Raw genomic sequence first — 19,522 nt, 5'->3', positions numbered from 1 at the left:
AGTTCTGCGGAGAGGCAGAAAAATGTGAAGCGCCACAATGTGCACTAAGCACACCAAATTTCAACCTCTTGACATTTCAAACTCACTCTTTAAATATAACTTTTCTTATTTTTCCTAAGATCCTGTTCAGTTTAGCCTCCTCTATGGCTTAACTTAATCCTGCGAGTGAGGGGACATCAGTAGTGTTTTTATTACATGAGGCACTTATGTGTTTGAAGGTTAGAAACACAGAATTTGAAAAGTTATCTTTAGAATTTTGCAAACTGCGCCTAGAAACGCGTTTCGCCACAGAAATGCAACTAAAAGTTTCAATTAGAACAAGAATAGGTAAGACCTAATATCTCTGTCAGCACATAGGTTATACAAAGCTGAAGTGTTTTTGCAGACTGGAAATGGTTCTGCACATTTTTTGCACAGCTAGAGGCGCACTTCTGCACCCTTTATCTCAGTTTCAATAATCCCGTTCTGCATAGTGAAATATCATTTTTGTAGTTCTCCGTAAGCTAGACACACCGCTGAGCCTAGCCCATACTTAGAAGCGACGCCCAATTCCTCTTATCGGCGGAAATCTAGGGACACAGCGCCAATGTGGAATTTCCACCGCCTCCACTGTTTCGCATGTGGCAAATGAGGACCAGTGACTGCGGAGGAAAGGCTTTGGAATTTACGACTATCAGTTAAGCAGCATCCACTATTATTTACTTGTTTTGTGTATTTTCTTTTGGATTATCAGGCCTCCAGATAAGAGATCCCATATCTACAACTGCCTCCAGAGAGCAGCTGTGTCTTATCCCAGGGCAACGAAAAACAAAACTAACCACTCATGTAAGGACATGACTGAGAAAACGCAACAAAAATAACAAAAAAAAAGCAATAGGTTGTATACAAACCAACAAAATAAAGTCACCTGAAGGTGAAAAAACACTTTTAAATGTTGTATTTGCTAGATACTATATACAGTGCCTTGAAAAGGTATTCAGGTTCCCCGAAGTGCATTTTAATTATTCATACCCCATGTATTTGCAAGCTCAGATTTAGACAGATGCCATACATAACTTCACATAATTTGTTCATTAACTTCACTTGTGTAAGAAATGTATAAATGACCTTTAGTATATATAAACACCCCTCACAATAGGAGAAAGCTCAGTATAGTAGAAAAAGGGATTTATTTATTTTTTAAAAAAAATAAAAAATAAATAAATGAAAATATAGACAAGAGAATCATTCAAACAAGTCAGATATGATTAAACAGAGGCACAAAACTGGGCAAGGTTGTAAGACCAATGGAAAGTCATTGACCGTCAGATCTCAGGGCAGTGCATTGTACAGCAGTGGAAGTAGTTGTCAGGATCGATGAAATTGGGCACATTACAGGCAAATCCTGGGTAAACACGGATATCCTCCACCAAAAAAAGCTCAACCTAAGTTGATCTTTTTGACAGGGCAATGACCAAAAACATACAAGAATAATACAATAGCAATACAAAGGTCTTACAAAAAAATAAATAAAAAAAAATGTTCTTGAGTGGCCCAATCCTAACATTAATGCACACTGAAAATCTGTGTCAAAACCTCAAACTGACCAAATAACCGGACAGGGATTGAGCAATGTTGCCTGGAGGAATTTCGCTCCATTTTGGTGTTAAAAGTTATTACGCCCGGCTGTAATAGCTGCTAGAGGTGTGTTACCTAAATATTGACCCAGGGGAATGAATACTTAAAAAAAAAAAAAAAAAAAACCTTGAAATATCCTTATCACTTTTTAGTTTACTATTTATTATCCTTGAAGATGAATTTGTGACCAAAATAAAAACTCCAGTCTTTAGAATACTTTTTCGAGGCACTGTATGTATTTTAGTTAGACATTTAACAGAGCATATAGCCATGAATAGCCATCTCTACCCACCTTGTGAGTCTCACAGTGCACTTTATAACGGTCATCATCCCCGGCCATCTTCTCGATCTGTGCCCGCAGAGTGATGGGCATCCCCTCCGCCTCTATTATACAGCTGTACCCTAGAGCCTCTCCCTGCAAAGGTCCACAAAGACATGGGTCACAGGGAAAGGATATGATTGGTCTGCAAACAATGACATCACCAAAAATGACAAAGCTTAAATCGGATTCATAGACGAAGGTCCGATAGGCAGGGAGTTAAAAATCCTGCAAATAAAATTTCCAGACACGATAACAAAACTCACATGCTGCTCAGCATTACAAGCTTCCATTTACAGCAATTTTATTATAGATGCATGTGACTTGGCAGCAAAGTAGAAGAACACACGCACTAACTGAGCACACATACATATATGTGCTTAATATGTATTTTCAGTGCAATAAAAAAATGCAATGAAAGGGAAAAATGGCTCCTCCACCTCTGTACTGGAAAGTCATTATTATAGCTAATATCTGGCCTTGCTTCCTTCACTCCAATTAACTGTTGTGCTAGTTAGATCCAAGGGACCGGATAAACTTGTGTGGCCATCTTTATCACTGGACTACATAGATCTTCATAAACTCACTTACTGCTAATCATCATCATCAGTTATTTATATAGCGCCACTAATTCCGCAGCGCTATACAGAGAGCTCATTCCCATCAGGCCCTGTCCCATTGGAGCTTACAGTCTAAATTCCCTAACATACACACACACAGACAGAGAGAGAGAGAGAGACTAGGGTCAATTTTGATAGCAGCCAATTAACCCACTAGTATGTTTTTGGAGTGTGGGAGGAAACTGGAGCACCCGGAGGAAACCCACGCAAACACGGGAAGAACATACAAACTCCACACAGATCAGGCTATGGTCGGGAATTGAACTCATGATCCCATTTGTGAGGCAGAAGTGCTAACCACTAGGTCATGTGCTCCTAATGCATCATCAGATAAACCGTTTCTGCAATGTGAGTTTCAATACTTTGCGGTGTTAGTGTCTTAGTATAGAAAGCAATGTTGAAATTAGAAACAAAAAGGACACTACGGTGAAATTCCACACAAATAGATTTTGATGGGGAACAAGTTGTTTCGGAGAGATGCGGAGTTCCAGCGATGTAATCTTTGACTTCTGTGTATTGGCATTTTACACTAACTGTAAATTCGTATTATGCAGGATTTATAGTCTATGGGGGAGACTGAATTGTCCTGCTTTGCTCATTGCGATAAGAAATCTCCGCTCATAAATGTTTAGAGGAAAAAGGAGCGGAGACTCCAGCCTGGACATTGGCGCGATCAGTCTCCCTGCACTGTTCCGGAGACAAACCGCGCTGAATTCAATCTCCCTATATGAATAAAGCTGGATAAGACAGCGGTCAATTCATCCTGCTGTGTGGTGCGATTGGCCTGGAAATCTATATAGCTGAACTGGAAGAAAACAATGTCAACTAATCTAAGGAAACCACAGCAAATTAAATAGTTGGCAGCTATGCAAAGACCCTCATCACTTATTTACACAGCTGAAAGATCAGGTGCAACCAGACTCACATTGAGGAGCTGAAGGTTACGGCCAATAAGATCCAGTTCTCTCTCCAATCCAACAGGGATCAGAGGAGACCCCTCAACTTTCTCCAACCTTGGGCAAGAATCCGGACCCCACAGCTCCTGTTGTTCGTCCTGCGGGAACAGTAAGATGGGTATTAGAGGCTTTTATAGATTAGTAAATCGTCAAATCTGTCAGTCATCAGCTCCCGACAATGTCAACAACTTTTGTCTTATTAGAAAAATATAGAACCAAGTTATAGATCTCTTGTAACCCAGGTAGCCCTAAAAGGGGTATACCAACCTCTTGGTATAAAGTGAATTATCTAGTGGACATCTGGTGGTTCTTACCTTTAGGCTGTAGATGATCATCTGGTCTTTGTTGCAGTGGGCAGTGTGGGTGCAGTGACGATCCGACAGACACCAGTAACACCTCCACCGGCTGCCGACACATTCCGTGCATCTGTAGACGCAAATCCGGCAATTAACGTCTAACTTTAATAGCATGCAGCCAGTTCAATATACACTGCCAATATCTGAAGCCCACTTCTTACCAGCCACCGATACAATACAAACAGAACACACATGCGCACCTCACGACATACCAAGCTCAAACACTTTGACTATGCCGCCAATGTGCCCATACCACGGCGATGATTCACCAAGCAACACCTATCATTTGACTAAAGCTTTGACCATGCCCACAATGTGCCCAGACTATGCCTGGTCACACCTATCATTTGATTAAAGCCCACCACAAGTAGATAGACCACACATTATATGGTATTGCAGTAACATACTCCATTAACCCCGATTCCAAGTAACATTTTCCCATACATCCAAACTGTAAATCACATTACATAAACCATCAGCTATTTATATAGTGCCACCAGTTACACAACGCTGTACTGTACGCAGGGCTCACATCAGTCCCTGCCCCATTGGAGTTTAAATATTCCCTAACACACACAGACCGAGAAACACTAAGGTCAAATTAAGAGCAGCCAATTAACCTACTAGTATGTTTTTGGAGTGTGGGAGGAAACCGAAGATCAGTCCCTGCCCTAGAGGTACATTAGCATTCCCTTGCCACGACAAGCTTTGTGGGCCACTATCTTGTGAATCTAAAATAATCTGTTTTGAATTTGGACACCAGCCTACACTCTCAATAGTGTGTGACCGTTTCTGTGAGTACACTCGGTTGTGGGGACCATTTTTTGTGTGCGCTTAACCGAGTGGATCCCTATGTGTCATAAGGAGAGATCCACGCCAGGGAGGCTGTGTGGGTGTAATGTAAACGTTAGGCAAAGGGGTTTTTATCTGTGATAATTGGATGTCTCTGTTAGTGCGGGTGACTTAGGACAGGACTGGACTAATCAGTAGCCAAAATCAAAAATAAATCATTTCTGGTGCCTACATTTTTGGAGTCATTTTTATTGAGATTATGTTATGCCCAGCACCTTAAAGGGGTAAGAAACCCCCCAAGCAAATCGCAATATTTATTGTAATGCAACTGAGGGACTTGGTCTGTGTGTATATGCAGGATTGTAGGGCAGCACGGTGGCTCAGTGGTTAGCATGTTCTCCCTGTGTTTGCGTGGGTTTCCTCCGGGTGCTCCGGTTTCCTCCCACACTCCAAAAACATACTGATCGGTTAACTGGCTGCTATCAAATTGACGTGTGTCTATGTGTGTGTATTAGGGAATTTAGACTGTAAGCTCCAATGGGGCAAGGACTGATGCGAGTGAGTACAGCGCTACATAAAAAAAAAATATAATGTGTGCAATTGTAGAGAAGTACTGCACTATATTCTATAAATACACTGCAGATGCATGTAATGTTACTTTATAGTCCTCTTTACATACAGAACAGATAAGATTTGTGTTCAATAGTGTTCTGAAATAAAGACAATGGTCACAGTGTTCTACATATATTACTGCTAACCTGTGCTAAGCATTTAAATCCCGTCCACCCTTTACAGCATATATATTTTTTTTTTTACAACACGTAAACACAAAGGTCAGGCTCCAATCTGAGTTGTGTGTCCGTCTCTTTAGAACTTCATGCTGTGAGCAGTGTGGGAACAAGTGTCGATTCTTGCGCAATAAGCCTTACGATGTGTTTTAGTAGAGGATACAGGGTGCGAGGAAGAAGTTATTTCCTCAACACTCCAGTGTATGGTGAGAAAACATTCTTCCTATGCTGGTGTACAGGTCATTTAAACATCACTTTTATTAGACAAATTATATATTTGTATTTATATTACGTTATTTCATTTTGTGCAATATATAGTAAAATTCTTTTTTTTCCTGTTTTAATTCAAGATGTTACAGGTACCTCCATAATTTTTGTTGCTTAGAGCCCTCCAAACTGCTGGAGCCAACCAACTTTTACTAGTTATCGTATAAAACTTCGATTTGCACAGATCTAGCATGTACTCCTGTCAATCATCAGTATTGATAGGAAGGAAAGAAAGAATACGAGATTTGAGGGCCTATGTATTAATATATGAAAATAAAAACAAAATCACTGTTGCAAGCTATTAGAAAAATTCGGGTATTACCATTTTACCTGGTTTTACTCTTCAGGCTGCTATTATGATCCCTTGACTACCATGGCAACCACAGTCACATGGCACATGAGGTAGTGAGCAGAAGCTCTTTGGAAAGCCTCTCTAAGCTCTGTCTGCATGTGACATCCTCCTTCTCCCCCCTCTGCCATCACATAACTTGCCCAGAGTTCATGTCTATTGTGGACTGACCGTCTGGCAACCATTTTTTTTATGCATGCTTACAAAAAAAAGTAACAACTTTCTATTTAAAGAAAAAAAAGTATTAAGTATTATATGTGGAATTGTTGCTTAAATTTTTTTTTAAAAAAATAGTTCTACATTGGTTCTATGGCATTATGGGCAGCACGGTGGCTCAGTGGTTAGCACTTCTGCCTCACAGCGCTGGGTTCATGAATTTGATTCCCGACTATGGCCTTTTCTGTGTGGAGTTTGTAAGTTCGCCCTGTGTTTGTGTGGATTTCTTTCAGTTTCCTCCCACACTCCAAAAACATGCTGGTAGGTTAGTTGGCTGCTGACAAAATTAACCCTAGTCTGTATGTATCTGTGTGTGTTAGTGAACATAGAATGTAAGCTCCAATGGGGCAGGGACTGATGTGAGCGAGTTCTCTGTAGATCGCTGCGGAATTAGTGGCGCTATATAAATAGCTGCTGCTGATGATGATAGTCTTGCAAGGTACAATATACAATAGCCACTGCCTACATCCGATGCTGTACCAGCACAATCTTTTCTGCATCCATTTATAACCCGAATACATAACCTTTATTTTAAATCAACGGTCACTACCCACAGAACAGAAAACTCACGGGTGAGCGACAGCCAGGTCCATTACAGCTCCACAGTCATAGAAGACAAAGTCTGTGGCAGCGACGGTGACGTTCTGGAAAACCAGCGCTAAACGTACAGTTATATGATCTATAACAGAAGGACACGTTAGACGGACCATTGCACCGGTAAGTTAGTCTGTGTTACATTATGTAATTTATGCATTGCTATGCAGTCGTACACTCTGGCACTTTATAAAGGATGGCAATAACACGATAGTAAGAATGCTGTGGACATGTTATCTTACAGATTAGTGCCTTTACCGGGCTGGCCTCTGGACTTTTCAAACTTTGTAATGAGAAGACGCAACAGGCAAGGCTGCACCTGATTGGTTGGCCTCAGAGTTCCGTCCAATCACGTGCAATTCTTAATCAAACAACTTACTAAGGCACTGCTGATGGTAGCTCTAGTTCAGTGAAAACCACTTTAAGATGTCAGAATGTACATGCACCTTAATTTGCTTGCTGTGTTCAGGAAGCTGCCATCCGTACCGCTAACTAGACAGCTATGAATGGCTTCCAGACAAGAACCAAAGATCATTAGAATTACGATAGGACTTCCCGCTCACTGGTTAGCCAGGACTGCACAGAAACAGACCACAAACTCCCCCCCCCCCCCCCCAAGACAGAACAAGACTTCTAGTACAAAGTTCAGATAAGGCTGGGTAACTTTTTGCCAAGTCAGTTGCATTCCATTAAGTAATCATGTTACCAAAACCTTTATGTAACTTTATTACATTTATAAAGAGACATTGTAAACTTTTTAAACCAAGGGATATGGCGAATAAAATAGAGATTCACAGCCCCTCTTCCCATACAGGTTTCCAAAGCAGAACGTGTCCCCCAGCGCAATTTCAGGTGAAACAACATGAAGGACAGTAAGTAAGCGAAGGGAAACATTTTTTTTTTGGACAATAGTTGTTTACGGAGCGATGTTAATTATATTGGACTTAGCAAGTTATATTTCCTCTTTAAAAATTAAACGTCGTCAGTGCAGTCATCAGTTTCCAGCATGACTTCTAGACACAATTAGCAGAGCATGCTTCATATGACAGACACAAGGTTCCAGAGAAGACTTTGGTTTCCCTATGACCAGTTATACCACCCTCCTCACTTCCTCATCCGCCACGGCACGATATACACCCATAAGCCCGTGGTTTGCAAGCTCAGGAACCTTGCGAATGCTTTGCATGCCTATAAAGCCTGATCACTGCAAGCACAGGCTAAACAATGTCCAGGTCCTTACTTTACTAACAACTCACAACAGTTTCTAAGTACCATAGCATGGGAACAAATGTGCAAATAGGATAAAAGTAAGGAATGGCGACACTTCCCACATAATGTGACCACGGGGCACATTCATAATACAATTCTGTTGTATTTTAAACACGCTTATAAAATAGACCTTAAACTTTAAGACCCAAGAAGTTGTACTGAGCACAGGATATGTCTAGAGACGAAAACATCTGATGTGAAATCTAATCTAAACAAAGACATGAAAATATTATTTAAAAACAATGTTGCAGCCAGACCATTGCTGAGGCCTAGATAATACATTGTTTTGTTACTGTAGATGGAGAAAATAACAAAACAAAAAAAAAAGCCAACAAGACATAAGAATGTTTATTTACACACACACATATATATATATATATACACATACACACACACATCTGCAGGATTCCACTGTTACGTTTACTGAAAAGAGCCACACACTTAAAATGTGATTATTTTATAATGCCACTTAATATTAACATCTAACTTCTATTGAAAATGCAACTGCTTTAAGCGTTCATTACCCCTAATCCTACTTCCACCAGAGTTTCCTGCAGCGGATTTCCTGCTCTGTCCAGGTAGAGGGAATGACTAAATCAGTGGTTCCGAAACTGTGCGACGTGGCTCCCTGGGGTGCCGTGGCGATCTCACAGGGGTGCCGTGGCCAGGGCCCGTGGTAAGCAAGGCAGGATATTACGTAGTAACTATTTTGGCTTCGGGGTGCCTTACCAAACCCTTGTCAATCTTTAACCTTAAGTGTATTCATGCATACTATTTGCAATAACCACGTTCAATGCCAAGAGCTTCAAGACAGCACATGACACTTCTGCATCGGCAACCACTTAGAGATAAACCACACCCCTTGGGCACCTAATTCTATAACAAACGCAGCATAAAAAAGTCTTCAATCTCCCCTCAGAACCGAGCAACAGGCTGCCTGGCAGGACTTCACCTACAGCCCTCAGCCGGCTGCTCCGTATCTAGCAAAGATGAGAATATCACTGAATGGGAGGAGCCAAGTTCCAAGTCATGTGACCCTCTACGCACAATGCAGCCTATCAGAAGAGGAGAAAGGAGAGCACCCTGCTCTCCTTCCATCCTCTGTGGGCAGGAGGTAGAAGAACTAGCTGGAAAAGCAAGTAAAAGTGAAGAGGAGGTGCGAGGCATGTGAGGAGGTCCGAGAGGCATTACCGCTACAACAATATAAGGTCTGAAGCTGCCCCTATAGAAACGTCTCATGCCTGCTGTGTCTGGAAACTCACCTTTGCCATGGTCATTAGGGGGCAGTTGTTCTGGTGAAGGAGAGCTGCACCTGACCTGGTTGCCATAAACGAGTGCTGGACTGGACAACTCATTGAACAGACATTTCCAGCCGTCCTTCTCTGCCACAGCGGGGAACTGCAGCACTGTCATGGAGACCTGAGGGAACAGGAAGAGAGAGGTGTGTTAGACACCAGGGACTAGATATAGACAGGATCTGATAGTATTCTCCAATTCCCAGAAGGATAATGGACAGTCGTGCTCCATTACACAAAAGCAATCATAGCAACAATCTTTGACAACAGTCCTGATTTTTGCAAGACAACCACAACTTGCAGAGGTCAAAAGAGGGATGTGGACCTGCTGGGAAAAGCTCCCAACCTTACCAGGTATGGGTGCTACATCGGTGGGCAGTCATTGTTTGGGTCCCGCCATATCTAGGGCACCTTATATTGTTCTCCATTAAACAGTTGCATAAGTTACTTTAGCTGAAGCTTTCCTGTGCATGTATTCACATGAATGAGGACACGTCATATGTGCTAACAGAATACAATTAAAATATAGTAACTAAAAAATATGACTTTATGGGGTTATTGAGTAATGACGAGGGTGGCAGAGAATTCATGTAGGGCTGCATCTGACCTGTGGGTCTTCCGCCGAAATACTTGGATCTAAAGGATCATAACATCCACTAACATACAAGGTGCATTATATACAAGATCTGCACATATCCTTGTCAATGTTATTAGTAGAAGTCCTCATGCCAGGAATTCTTTTGTTACAATTATTATATACATTTGCTGTGCAACAGAGCGCAAACTGTTGTCTTTGAGACAAGAGAGTGACTGCAATAGACCTACTGACAGGAAGTGTGCTGTACAGAGGAGAAATATCTTACCCCACTTTGCACATGGATACCAGTAAGCTCCGGCAATATTTACATATATACCTGTGAATGTTATTAGTGATTTGTATGCCAAGTAAATTTAATTATAGTCGCCCTTTAACCCTTTGCTTACCCCCCACCTGCGCTGCATCGCGCTTACCTCAGTCTGCTCCTGTCGGCTCTGATTGGCCGGGGAAAGACCCTGGATTGACACACACTGATTCTGATCATTAAAACTCCACAGCCAGTGGGTCTCCTGGTCGCTATCTGCGCACTTCCTGCTTCTCCGTGCACCTGCAAACAGGGAGTAGGGCTCATTGAGAAAACATACACCAACACAAACTAGTTTTTGTCATCACCCCCCCCCCCCTATAGGTACAAACTCCTGCAAGTAGTATTTGCATAAACAGTGAGTTCTGAGGTCACTTCGGGGTTCATGCGGAAAACATCATAAAAAGATTAACACAATCACTAGTACAGATTCATTTGGGATATTTGAAGTTCCCTCAGATGTCTGTCACCTCTATACAGCACAACAGTCTAGGCCCCTCTCATTTACATGGTCCGAAAACAACTCAGTGAGGTTTCCATATAGTAATAATAAAATAAAAAAACGAAGAGAGCGATGTCGCGTTTGTTCTTCCAAAGAAATGTAATAAAACACAGACTGAAAGTCTCTTTTGTCTGAATAACTGTTGTGAATCATAAAACTTCTCTTGATAAGTTTACTTTCAATTTTGTAGTTGTTGATGAAAATAGATGTCACAAAACAAATAAGAAAAAAATGTAGAAGTAAAAAAATGATAACGTATAAAGTCCAGATCTAACACACCCAGTGTGATGTATGACAGGTGAACAGCGATAGCACCACTGTGTTAAACACCCCGGGTAAAAAGCCACATCAGAAAAGTGGAACATTTGTATATTTTTCTTTTACTTTGAGGATATTGTCAAAGACCTATTCAAAAGAGCAGCACAAAGTGTAAAGCTGGGTACACACTACACAGTTTTCAACCAATAATCGGCTCAATCAGCCGACATACGACCGCTCGTTCAAAAGTCGGGTCAGTGTGTGCAGTGACACGATGGTCAAAAGTCTGCCCAAATGGACGATTGTCGCCTCATTTGGTTGGTCGTACCGTTTAATATTTTCGTTCCAATCTCGTTTCTGCTGTGTAGTATAAGTATAAACTACCGACCGATCCACAACAGTGAGTATGAAATTACAGTCATTGCTCACAACAACATGGCTGTAAAAAGTCGCTAAAGGGACGTCCGCTCTTCCCTTTATCGTCCTAAACAAGGCTAGTGTGTATGCAGTCCATGGACCGAGCGATCGGAACATCGATCGCATGTAAAATCGCTCGGCATAAAAAGTTGGTCTAAATTTCTGTAGTGTGTACCCAGCTTTAGCAGCAATCTGCCTGGTAGGTTTACCAAGGTTTGACTGCATGAATTTTTGACACGGTGGTGCTATCACTGTTTGTTTACCTGTCATACATCACACTGGGTGTGTTAGATCTGAACTTAAAATGTATAGGTTAAAAAATGATGATAACATATAATCTTGTTTTTGAGATATATTTTCATCAACTACAAAATTCCAAGGAAACTTATCAAAAGAAGTTTTATGATTCACAACAGTTATTCAAACAAGAAAGACTTTCAGACTGGTTTTATTATCTTTCTTTGGAAGAACATTAGCGACATCACTCTCTAATTTTTTAATATTGCATTTATTTAAGTTTTGTGGGTACATTCGGGAGGAGTGAGCTGCACCTGTTCTTTTGGAACGCAAATTAGTTTGGTTGTTTTGTGCTATTATCGAATATTCATATAATTTTAAAATAGGGAGCGTGTTATCCCATTTTGGTTTACATTAAAGAGAACGTTTATAGAACTTTGAATCAATGGCTCTCTGTCCATTGACTACACTTCTGTCTAGTATTATTCTCCTGTATTTATAGAGCATGAATATATACTACAGAGCTGTACAATCATAGATCATACAGGCAGATCAGACCGGGCCTAATGGAATTCACAATCTAATTTCCATACAACAGGCACATGGGTCAATTAGATTAAAAGCTAAATAAATTTACCAGTACGTCTTTGAAACATGGGAAGGAAACCTAAGCACATAGAGGAAAACCATGGAGACAACATACAACGGCCGTACAATTAGCATACTGACCAGAAATGAACCCCTGACCCCAGCATTACAAAGTTACAGCACTTACCACCTGGAAGTCATTGGAGCTTTGGGGATGCAAAAAAAAAACCCCAAAAAAACCAAACCAATAGGCAAGGTTGGCAGAGGAATAGGCAAGGTTGGCAGAGGAATAGGCAAGGTTGGCAAAGGGATAGGCAAGGTTGGCAAAGGGATAGGCAAGCAATAGGCAAGGGTTGGCAAAGGGATAGGCGAGGTTGGCAGAGGAATAGGCAAGGTTGGCAGAGGAATAGCAAGGTTGGCAGAGGAATAGGCAAGGTTGCAGAGGAATAGGCAAGGTTGGCAGAGGAATAGGCAAGCAATAGGCAAGGTTGGCAGAGGAATAGGCAAGCAATAGGCAAGGTTGGCAGAGGAATAGGCAAGCAATAGGCAAGGTTGGCAGAGGAATAGGCAAGCAATAGGCAAGGTTGGCAAAGGGATAGGCAAGGGATAGGCAAGCAATAGGCAAGGTTGGCAGAGGAATAGGCAAGCAATAGGCAAGGTTAGCAGCGGAATAGGGCAAGGTTGGCAGCAGAATAGGCAAGGTTGGCAGCGGAATAGGCAAGGTTGGCAGCGGAATAGGCAAGGTTGGCAGCGGAATAGGCAAGGTTGGCAGCAGAATAGGCAAGGTTGGCAGCAGAATAGGCAAGGTTTGGCAGAGGAATAGGCAAGGTTGGCAGAGGAATAGGCAAGGTTGGCAAAGGGATAGGTAAGCAATAGGAAAGGTTGGCAGAGGAATAGGCAAGGATGGCAGAGGAATAGGCAAGCAATAGGCAAGGTTGGCAAAGGGATAGGCAAGCAATAGAAAAGGCTGGCAGAGGAATAGGCAAGCAATAGGCAAGGTTGGCAAAGGGATAGGCAAGCAATAGGCAAGGTTGGCAGAGGAATAGGCAAGGTTGGCAAAGGGATAGGTAAGCAATAGGCAAGGTTGGCAGAGGAATAGGCAAGGTTGGCAGGGGAATAGGCAAGGTTGGCAAAGGGATAGGCAAGCAATAGGCAAGGTTGGCAGCGGAATAGGCAAGGTTGGCAGCGGAATAGGCAAGGTTGGCAGCGGAATAGGCAAGCAATAGGCAAGGTTGGCAGAGGAATAGGCAAGGTTGGCAGAGGAATAAGCAAGCAATAGGCAAGGTTTGCAGAGCAATAGGCAAGGTTGGCAAAGGGATAGGCAAGCAATAGGCAAGGTTGGCAAAGGGATAGGCAAGCAATAGGCAAGGTTGGCAAAGGGATAGGCAAGCAATAGGCAAGGTTGGCAGAGGGATAGGCAAGCAATAGGCAAGGTTGGCAGAGGGATAGGCAAGCAATAGGCAAGGTTGGCAAAGGGATAGGCAAGGTTGGCAAAGGGATAGGCAAGCAATAGGCAAGGTTGGCAAAGGGATAGGCAAGCAATAGGCAAGGTTGGCAAAGGGATAGGCAAGCAATAGGCAAGGTTGGCAAAGGGATAGGCAAGCAATAGGCAAGGTTGGCAGAGGGATAGGCACGCAATAGACAAGGTTGGCAAAGGGATAGGCACGCAATAGACAAGGTTGGCAAAGGGATAGGCACGCAATAGGCAAGGTTGGCAGAGGGATAGGCACGCAATAGACAAGGTTGGCAGAGGGATAGGCACGCAATAGACAAGGTTGGCAGAGGGATAGGCACGCAATAGACAAGGTTGGCAGAGGGATAGGCACGCAATAGGCAAGGTTGGCAGAGGGGGAGGGGGCATTGAAACAACCAAAGGCCCAAGATAATTCCAGCACTGGAATATCCCAGCAATCACATATGGACAATTTTAACGACACCTTATCCATCGCTGTTCACTATAAAATTAAACTTTCCCTCCAACAAATTTAAGTGGGATCACAGGAGAAAATAAAGTGGGCAGTTGACTGTGTCTGAGAGGCCCTATGTTTGCATTGAAAGTCTATGTCAATTTCGCCTTCTTCTAAGCCAGTGTTTCTCAAATCCAGTCCTCAGGACCCCTAACAGTGCAGGTTTTCCAGGTGACAAGGGAAATAATTATTCCACCTGTGGATCTGTTACAATGTGTCAGCCAGTAATGATTACACCTGTGCTCCAGCAAGGAGATATGGAAAACCTGCACTGTTAGGGGTCCTGAGGACTGGAATTGAGAAACACTGCTCTAAGCTGTCCTCATTGGCTGCGGTGTAGCACAGTATACGATGTACCTTTCCCTTCCAGAACGCAAGCTCACAATTGATTTATATCGGCTTTGTTAATTTAATTATTAAATCAGTAACTTACCTTCCCTGCAGTACACACCAACCACAGAAAGGGTCCCCAGCTCCCAGGCACAAATCACATGAAGGAAAGCGAAAGCACTCGGCTACTGGAAGTCTGCTGACCTGCAACACAAAGACGGATAGATATGAAGGGTGAGAAATTACCCCCTTCCCCCATTAGGAAGTGACTTTCAGATATGTACTACAAGCATACTTGCCAACTCTCCCGGAATGTCCGTGAGACTCCCGCATTTCGCGTGTGTCACGGACTCCCGGAAGAGTGTGGCAATCTCCCGCATCTGCCCACTTCCTGGTGAAGTGGGAAGAATTAGGTCCAAAACGCCGCGATTCACCTGGAATCGCAGCATTTGGCCCCGCCCCCTGCTGTAAAAAGACGCGTTTGCATCATTACGTCACGGGGCGGGTCCAAAATGATGCGAATTTTGGAGCTCCGCCCCCATCACGGCCAGCTCCCCCGGCGGGCTCCCGGAAGCCAACTTCAGAAAGTTGGTAAGTATGACTACAAGTAAGATTTACCACTCTATTTATTATTTGTAGTTGTATCCACAAGGCGATAGGTCTTTGCCCTGTACATCAAGCGGTACCGGCAGCAAGCAGCATGGGAGCCAATATTTTCTTAATATGGCCTTAACCGCCACCTCCAAGGTGATGTAAATACAAAAACAACTGTATTTCTAGAAATTTGGGACTACCTCTAAATATACCCAGGGGTAAATTGATCAAACTGCAGGTTTGAAAAGTGGCGATGTTGCCTATAGCAACCAACCAGATTCTAGCTGTCATTTAGTAGAATGTAGTAAATACATTCTAGCTAGAATCTGATTGGTTGCTATAGGCAACATCTCCACTTTTCAAACCCGGCGGAAACTTGCAGCTTGATAAAATTTACCACCCACAGTCTCCACCCATTGAGGTTTATTAAAGTATACTATCCGACAAAATGAATTATTTTTGCATTTGAGCATAAAATCAGGCCTATCATATTGTACAATATAACTGCGGCTCCAGCACATCTATCCATGGAATTCTAGAGGGGGTATTCAATTGTAGGAGTCAATCAGAAATCATAAGTGGCATTGGATCACAGACAGACCACAAACTGCCAATAATAGAGTTCATTTACAAATGCTAAAAATGAAACGTTCACACTTTGTGTGTGTGTGCGCAAATTTGCAAAGCATAGACTTAACAAAAACAAAAAGAAAATGACATGTTGTGCTCCAGCTCTATTATAACCCTTTAAATATGCATGTGTGATCCCGTAATCAAATATTCCACATCGTGACCTGTCTGGATGGAGCTGTGTCTGGTTGAAGTGCGGGGCATCTCTCCATTAATTATGTATATTGAACTGTGCATGCAATTCCCCGGAGGCTGAACGCTGTGGCACACACACAGCCATTCTAAAGAGCACACATGAAAAGGTATTTATTGTATTTAATAGCATAGGCCTATACATCACCAATATTTCTGCCCTCTACCTGAAGAAAAGAAGTACAGCGTGTGGGCTCCCAAACCCAGCTGTCTCCATAGCCAATGGACCTATTAGGAAGTTGTGCTCCCGACAGCAGCTACCTGTCATTTTCATAGTAAAATATCCAATTTATTATAAATCTTCAGGGCACCACTTAGGGTTTGGAAAGACTAAATGAAGTAGCCCTGCTCCAAAACACCACCCTAACCCTCCAACGCAAGCATATCCTGTTCACTTAAATTCATATTTGCCAACTCTCCCGAAATGTCCGGGAGACTCTCGAAATCTGGGTCGGTCTCCCGGACTCCCGGGAGAGCAGGCAAATGTCCAGCATTTCCCTGGCCAAAATAACACAATTTGCGGTGAATCGCGTCATCTTGGCCCCACCCCAAAGCGGCATTTCCCCCACAGGGTCAAAATGACGCAAATCACTGCGCCCCTCCCCCTCTCTAGTCACGCCCCTCTCCCGGACAGCATTGCCTGAAAGTAGGCAAGTATGCTTAAATTTAAACAGTTTAGTGAAACCTCTCTCTTAAACGTAGGTACTTTATTTACTGAATGCAATCAGGATTGTCCTCATCCTGGGCGTCGCCAATGTCAGAAATGCCTCTCAGCTGCAGGAGCTGGGTACGTCCTTTTTATTTAACAACTATTTTGTGCTTTATCAACAGAAGCCATGCCCAGGCTAGGTTATTGGTTGGGCCCCCAGAACTAGGGGCCAATACTGATACACCACACCATGCCCCATTGGCCTGAGTCTCACAGACAAACCTGACTTTTTTTTTTTTGGCAGAGGGTACAACCAACTTTATTGAGATGGAAGCAGTGGAGCAAAAATGCACCTTTTACATTTTTTTTACACCAAGGGCTAGATTTACTAAGCTGCGGGTTTGAAAAAGTGGGGATGTTGCCTATAGCAACCAATCAGATTCTAGCTTTCATTTATTTAGTAGTTTCTACAAAATGACAGCTAGAATCTGATTGGTTGCTATAGGCAACATCCCCACTTTTTCAAACACGCAGCTTAGTAAATCTAGCCCCAAGTGTCTTTCCTGTGGCAAATTTGATAGTCTGCTGCTCAATATTTTGTTTCCATTATGATGGACACCCCAATGACAACTTTGATTATTATTATTATACAAAAGATATTCAATTTAGTGTTAGCTGGTACACATGACTAATTCTCTCATTATGCCGCAAGTTTTTTCAAGTTATAGAGTTGGTTCCTGATTTGGTTTCAGCCCCTCTGTGTGTGACTCATGTGTGTGACATTAGACACTAGACACACTTCTCCTTTATCCCTTAAAATTTCAGAGAGTATTTTTAATCCACTGCTGAAAACCCATTTGTAAATGCAATGGTATTATTTTGTAGAGATGCAGCCAAAAAAATGCCTCTTTTAATGAAGTGGTCTTCAGCTCTAAGGGGCATATTCAATTAGCTTTTGGATTCGCGGTAACGCACGTTACCGCGAAAAGTGCGCGTTCTTGCGGGTATTACGGTACCGCATTAACGCGGATTTTCGTTCGCAACCCTATGGGCTGCGAACGAAAATCCACGTTATTGCGGTACCGTGTATTACGTTTCGCGGCTGTTCCGGCGCGTTACCGCGAATCCAAAAGCTAATTGAATATGCCCCTAAGAGTCACTAGCTAATGTAGCTATCGGAGATATCCGTACTATGTTTTTCCATGCAACTAGGAATGAGACACAAAAGACTACAAACCCCACAATGCACTGGGCCGCAGCACTTATAATAAAGAGACTGTATGACGGGAAACAATGACTGTTCTAACATACAACTTGGAGGTTTGCAGGTATGTTATGTATGCTAAAACAGAATACATCGGTCAGAAGATGCCTGAGGATAGGAGGTAACATAACACAGTGCTAAACATTGCAAAATAAAGCAAAAAGGACTTAAAAAGGATTATAAATATATTTTAGCAAATTTTTGGATCAGCATCTACCAAGTGTATGGTGTACCCGAGTCATTTTAACATGGCAGGACTGAGAAATCCCACAGCAGCTGCGTTTACTCATTCCACTTCCCCCTTCTAGATTAAAGACAAGGGAGAAAGTATATTAAAGCTGCGAGTTTCCGGCGGGTTTGAAAGTGGAGATGTTGCCTATAGCAACCAATCAGATTCTAGCTATAAATTATTCAGTACATTCTACAAAATGACAGCTAGAATCTGATTGGTTGCTATGTAGGGGAGACAGCTGCTATGTCAAGTCAGACCAGTACATGATGGCAGAGGAAGGGGTAGAGGGTTTTTGCTATGACTGAGCATATGCTAAGAAGAGGGTATACCTAATCCACTCTGCTCACTTCAGCAATTATCATGCGACTGTGGTTGCTATGGAAGCATCATGACAATTTTAAGAACTGTAAATTATCAAAAGCTTGAAGAAAAATAAATGGGAAATAGGGATCAAAACCATGTGTCCTCCAAGGTGTCAAAAAGAGTGGTTTATGTTGAAAAAACAAACACAGCTTTAAAAAAAACAAAAAAAACAACAACTCTGTACCAGGAATGTAGATACTAGATAATAATGACCAGAATGGGTATACAGCCGAACTGTAAGACACCAGCACTGTGCCCATAACCTGACACCCATTTTTAGAATTGTGTCTCCAGCAGCCTCTGCTCATCAACAACTGGTGAGAATTTCATCAACTATCTCAGTTATTCATGTGGCAGTCCTGCACCATGACAGCTCACACACTGCCACTGGCAACCGGGAAACAGGAAGACATCAGCACAGCAAGAACTTTTTTTCCTCTTTCGATAAACTATTGACTTACAAACAAAAAGGTGTTGCTGTTGAAGGGACCAGAGTCCGCCTTGTTGGTTAACTTAATAATCTTATACACATACATAAATATTTATTTCTGACATCAGACAAATGGGCGAGGAGGAGGAAACCAGCGGAAACAAACATTTCCGATTTCACTGAGAATTAATACCAAAACGTTAAACTTGATGGACTGGTGTCTTTTTTTTTTTCAACCTCATCAACCATGTTACTATGTAACACAGCTCAAATCCCAGGCTGTACAATTCTATACCAGACACCTCGCCGGGACTAACTGTAGAACACACCAAATAACCACAACCAGACCAACAAAAGCACTGCATTTCCACACACAAAAAAAATAAAAAAATCTTGAAGCTCTATGTGCCCAACAAATAATGAAATTTGGTATGGGTTTCCTAGATCCATGTCTGTCTTTGAATCTCCCCCTCCATAGAATCTATTAGTCGCAAGGTGTCTCCGGAATGTCCGCAAGACACCTCGTGGA

The 19,522-nt window shown here is 42.4% G+C and overlaps 1 protein-coding gene across 1 annotated transcript in view; it reads right to left on the bottom strand.

Moving 5' to 3' along the window:
* PLXNB3 (plexin B3) overlaps window positions 1–19,522 on the bottom strand; it is a 69,510-nt gene that overhangs the window by 13,647 nt on the left and 36,341 nt on the right. The window contains 8 exon segments of the mRNA XM_075184979.1: window positions 1,910–2,032; window positions 3,482–3,610; window positions 3,827–3,938; window positions 6,851–6,959; window positions 9,406–9,562; window positions 10,450–10,563; window positions 10,565–10,583; window positions 14,743–14,843. Coding sequence (XP_075041080.1) covers window positions 1,910–2,032; window positions 3,482–3,610; window positions 3,827–3,938; window positions 6,851–6,959; window positions 9,406–9,562; window positions 10,450–10,563; window positions 10,565–10,583; window positions 14,743–14,843 — 864 coding nt within the window.

This window comes from Mixophyes fleayi, chromosome 9, assembly GCF_038048845.1.
Source record: "Mixophyes fleayi isolate aMixFle1 chromosome 9, aMixFle1.hap1, whole genome shotgun sequence".
NCBI lineage: Eukaryota > Metazoa > Chordata > Amphibia > Anura > Limnodynastidae > Mixophyes > Mixophyes fleayi.
This window is presented reverse-complemented; position numbering and strand designations above follow the sequence as displayed.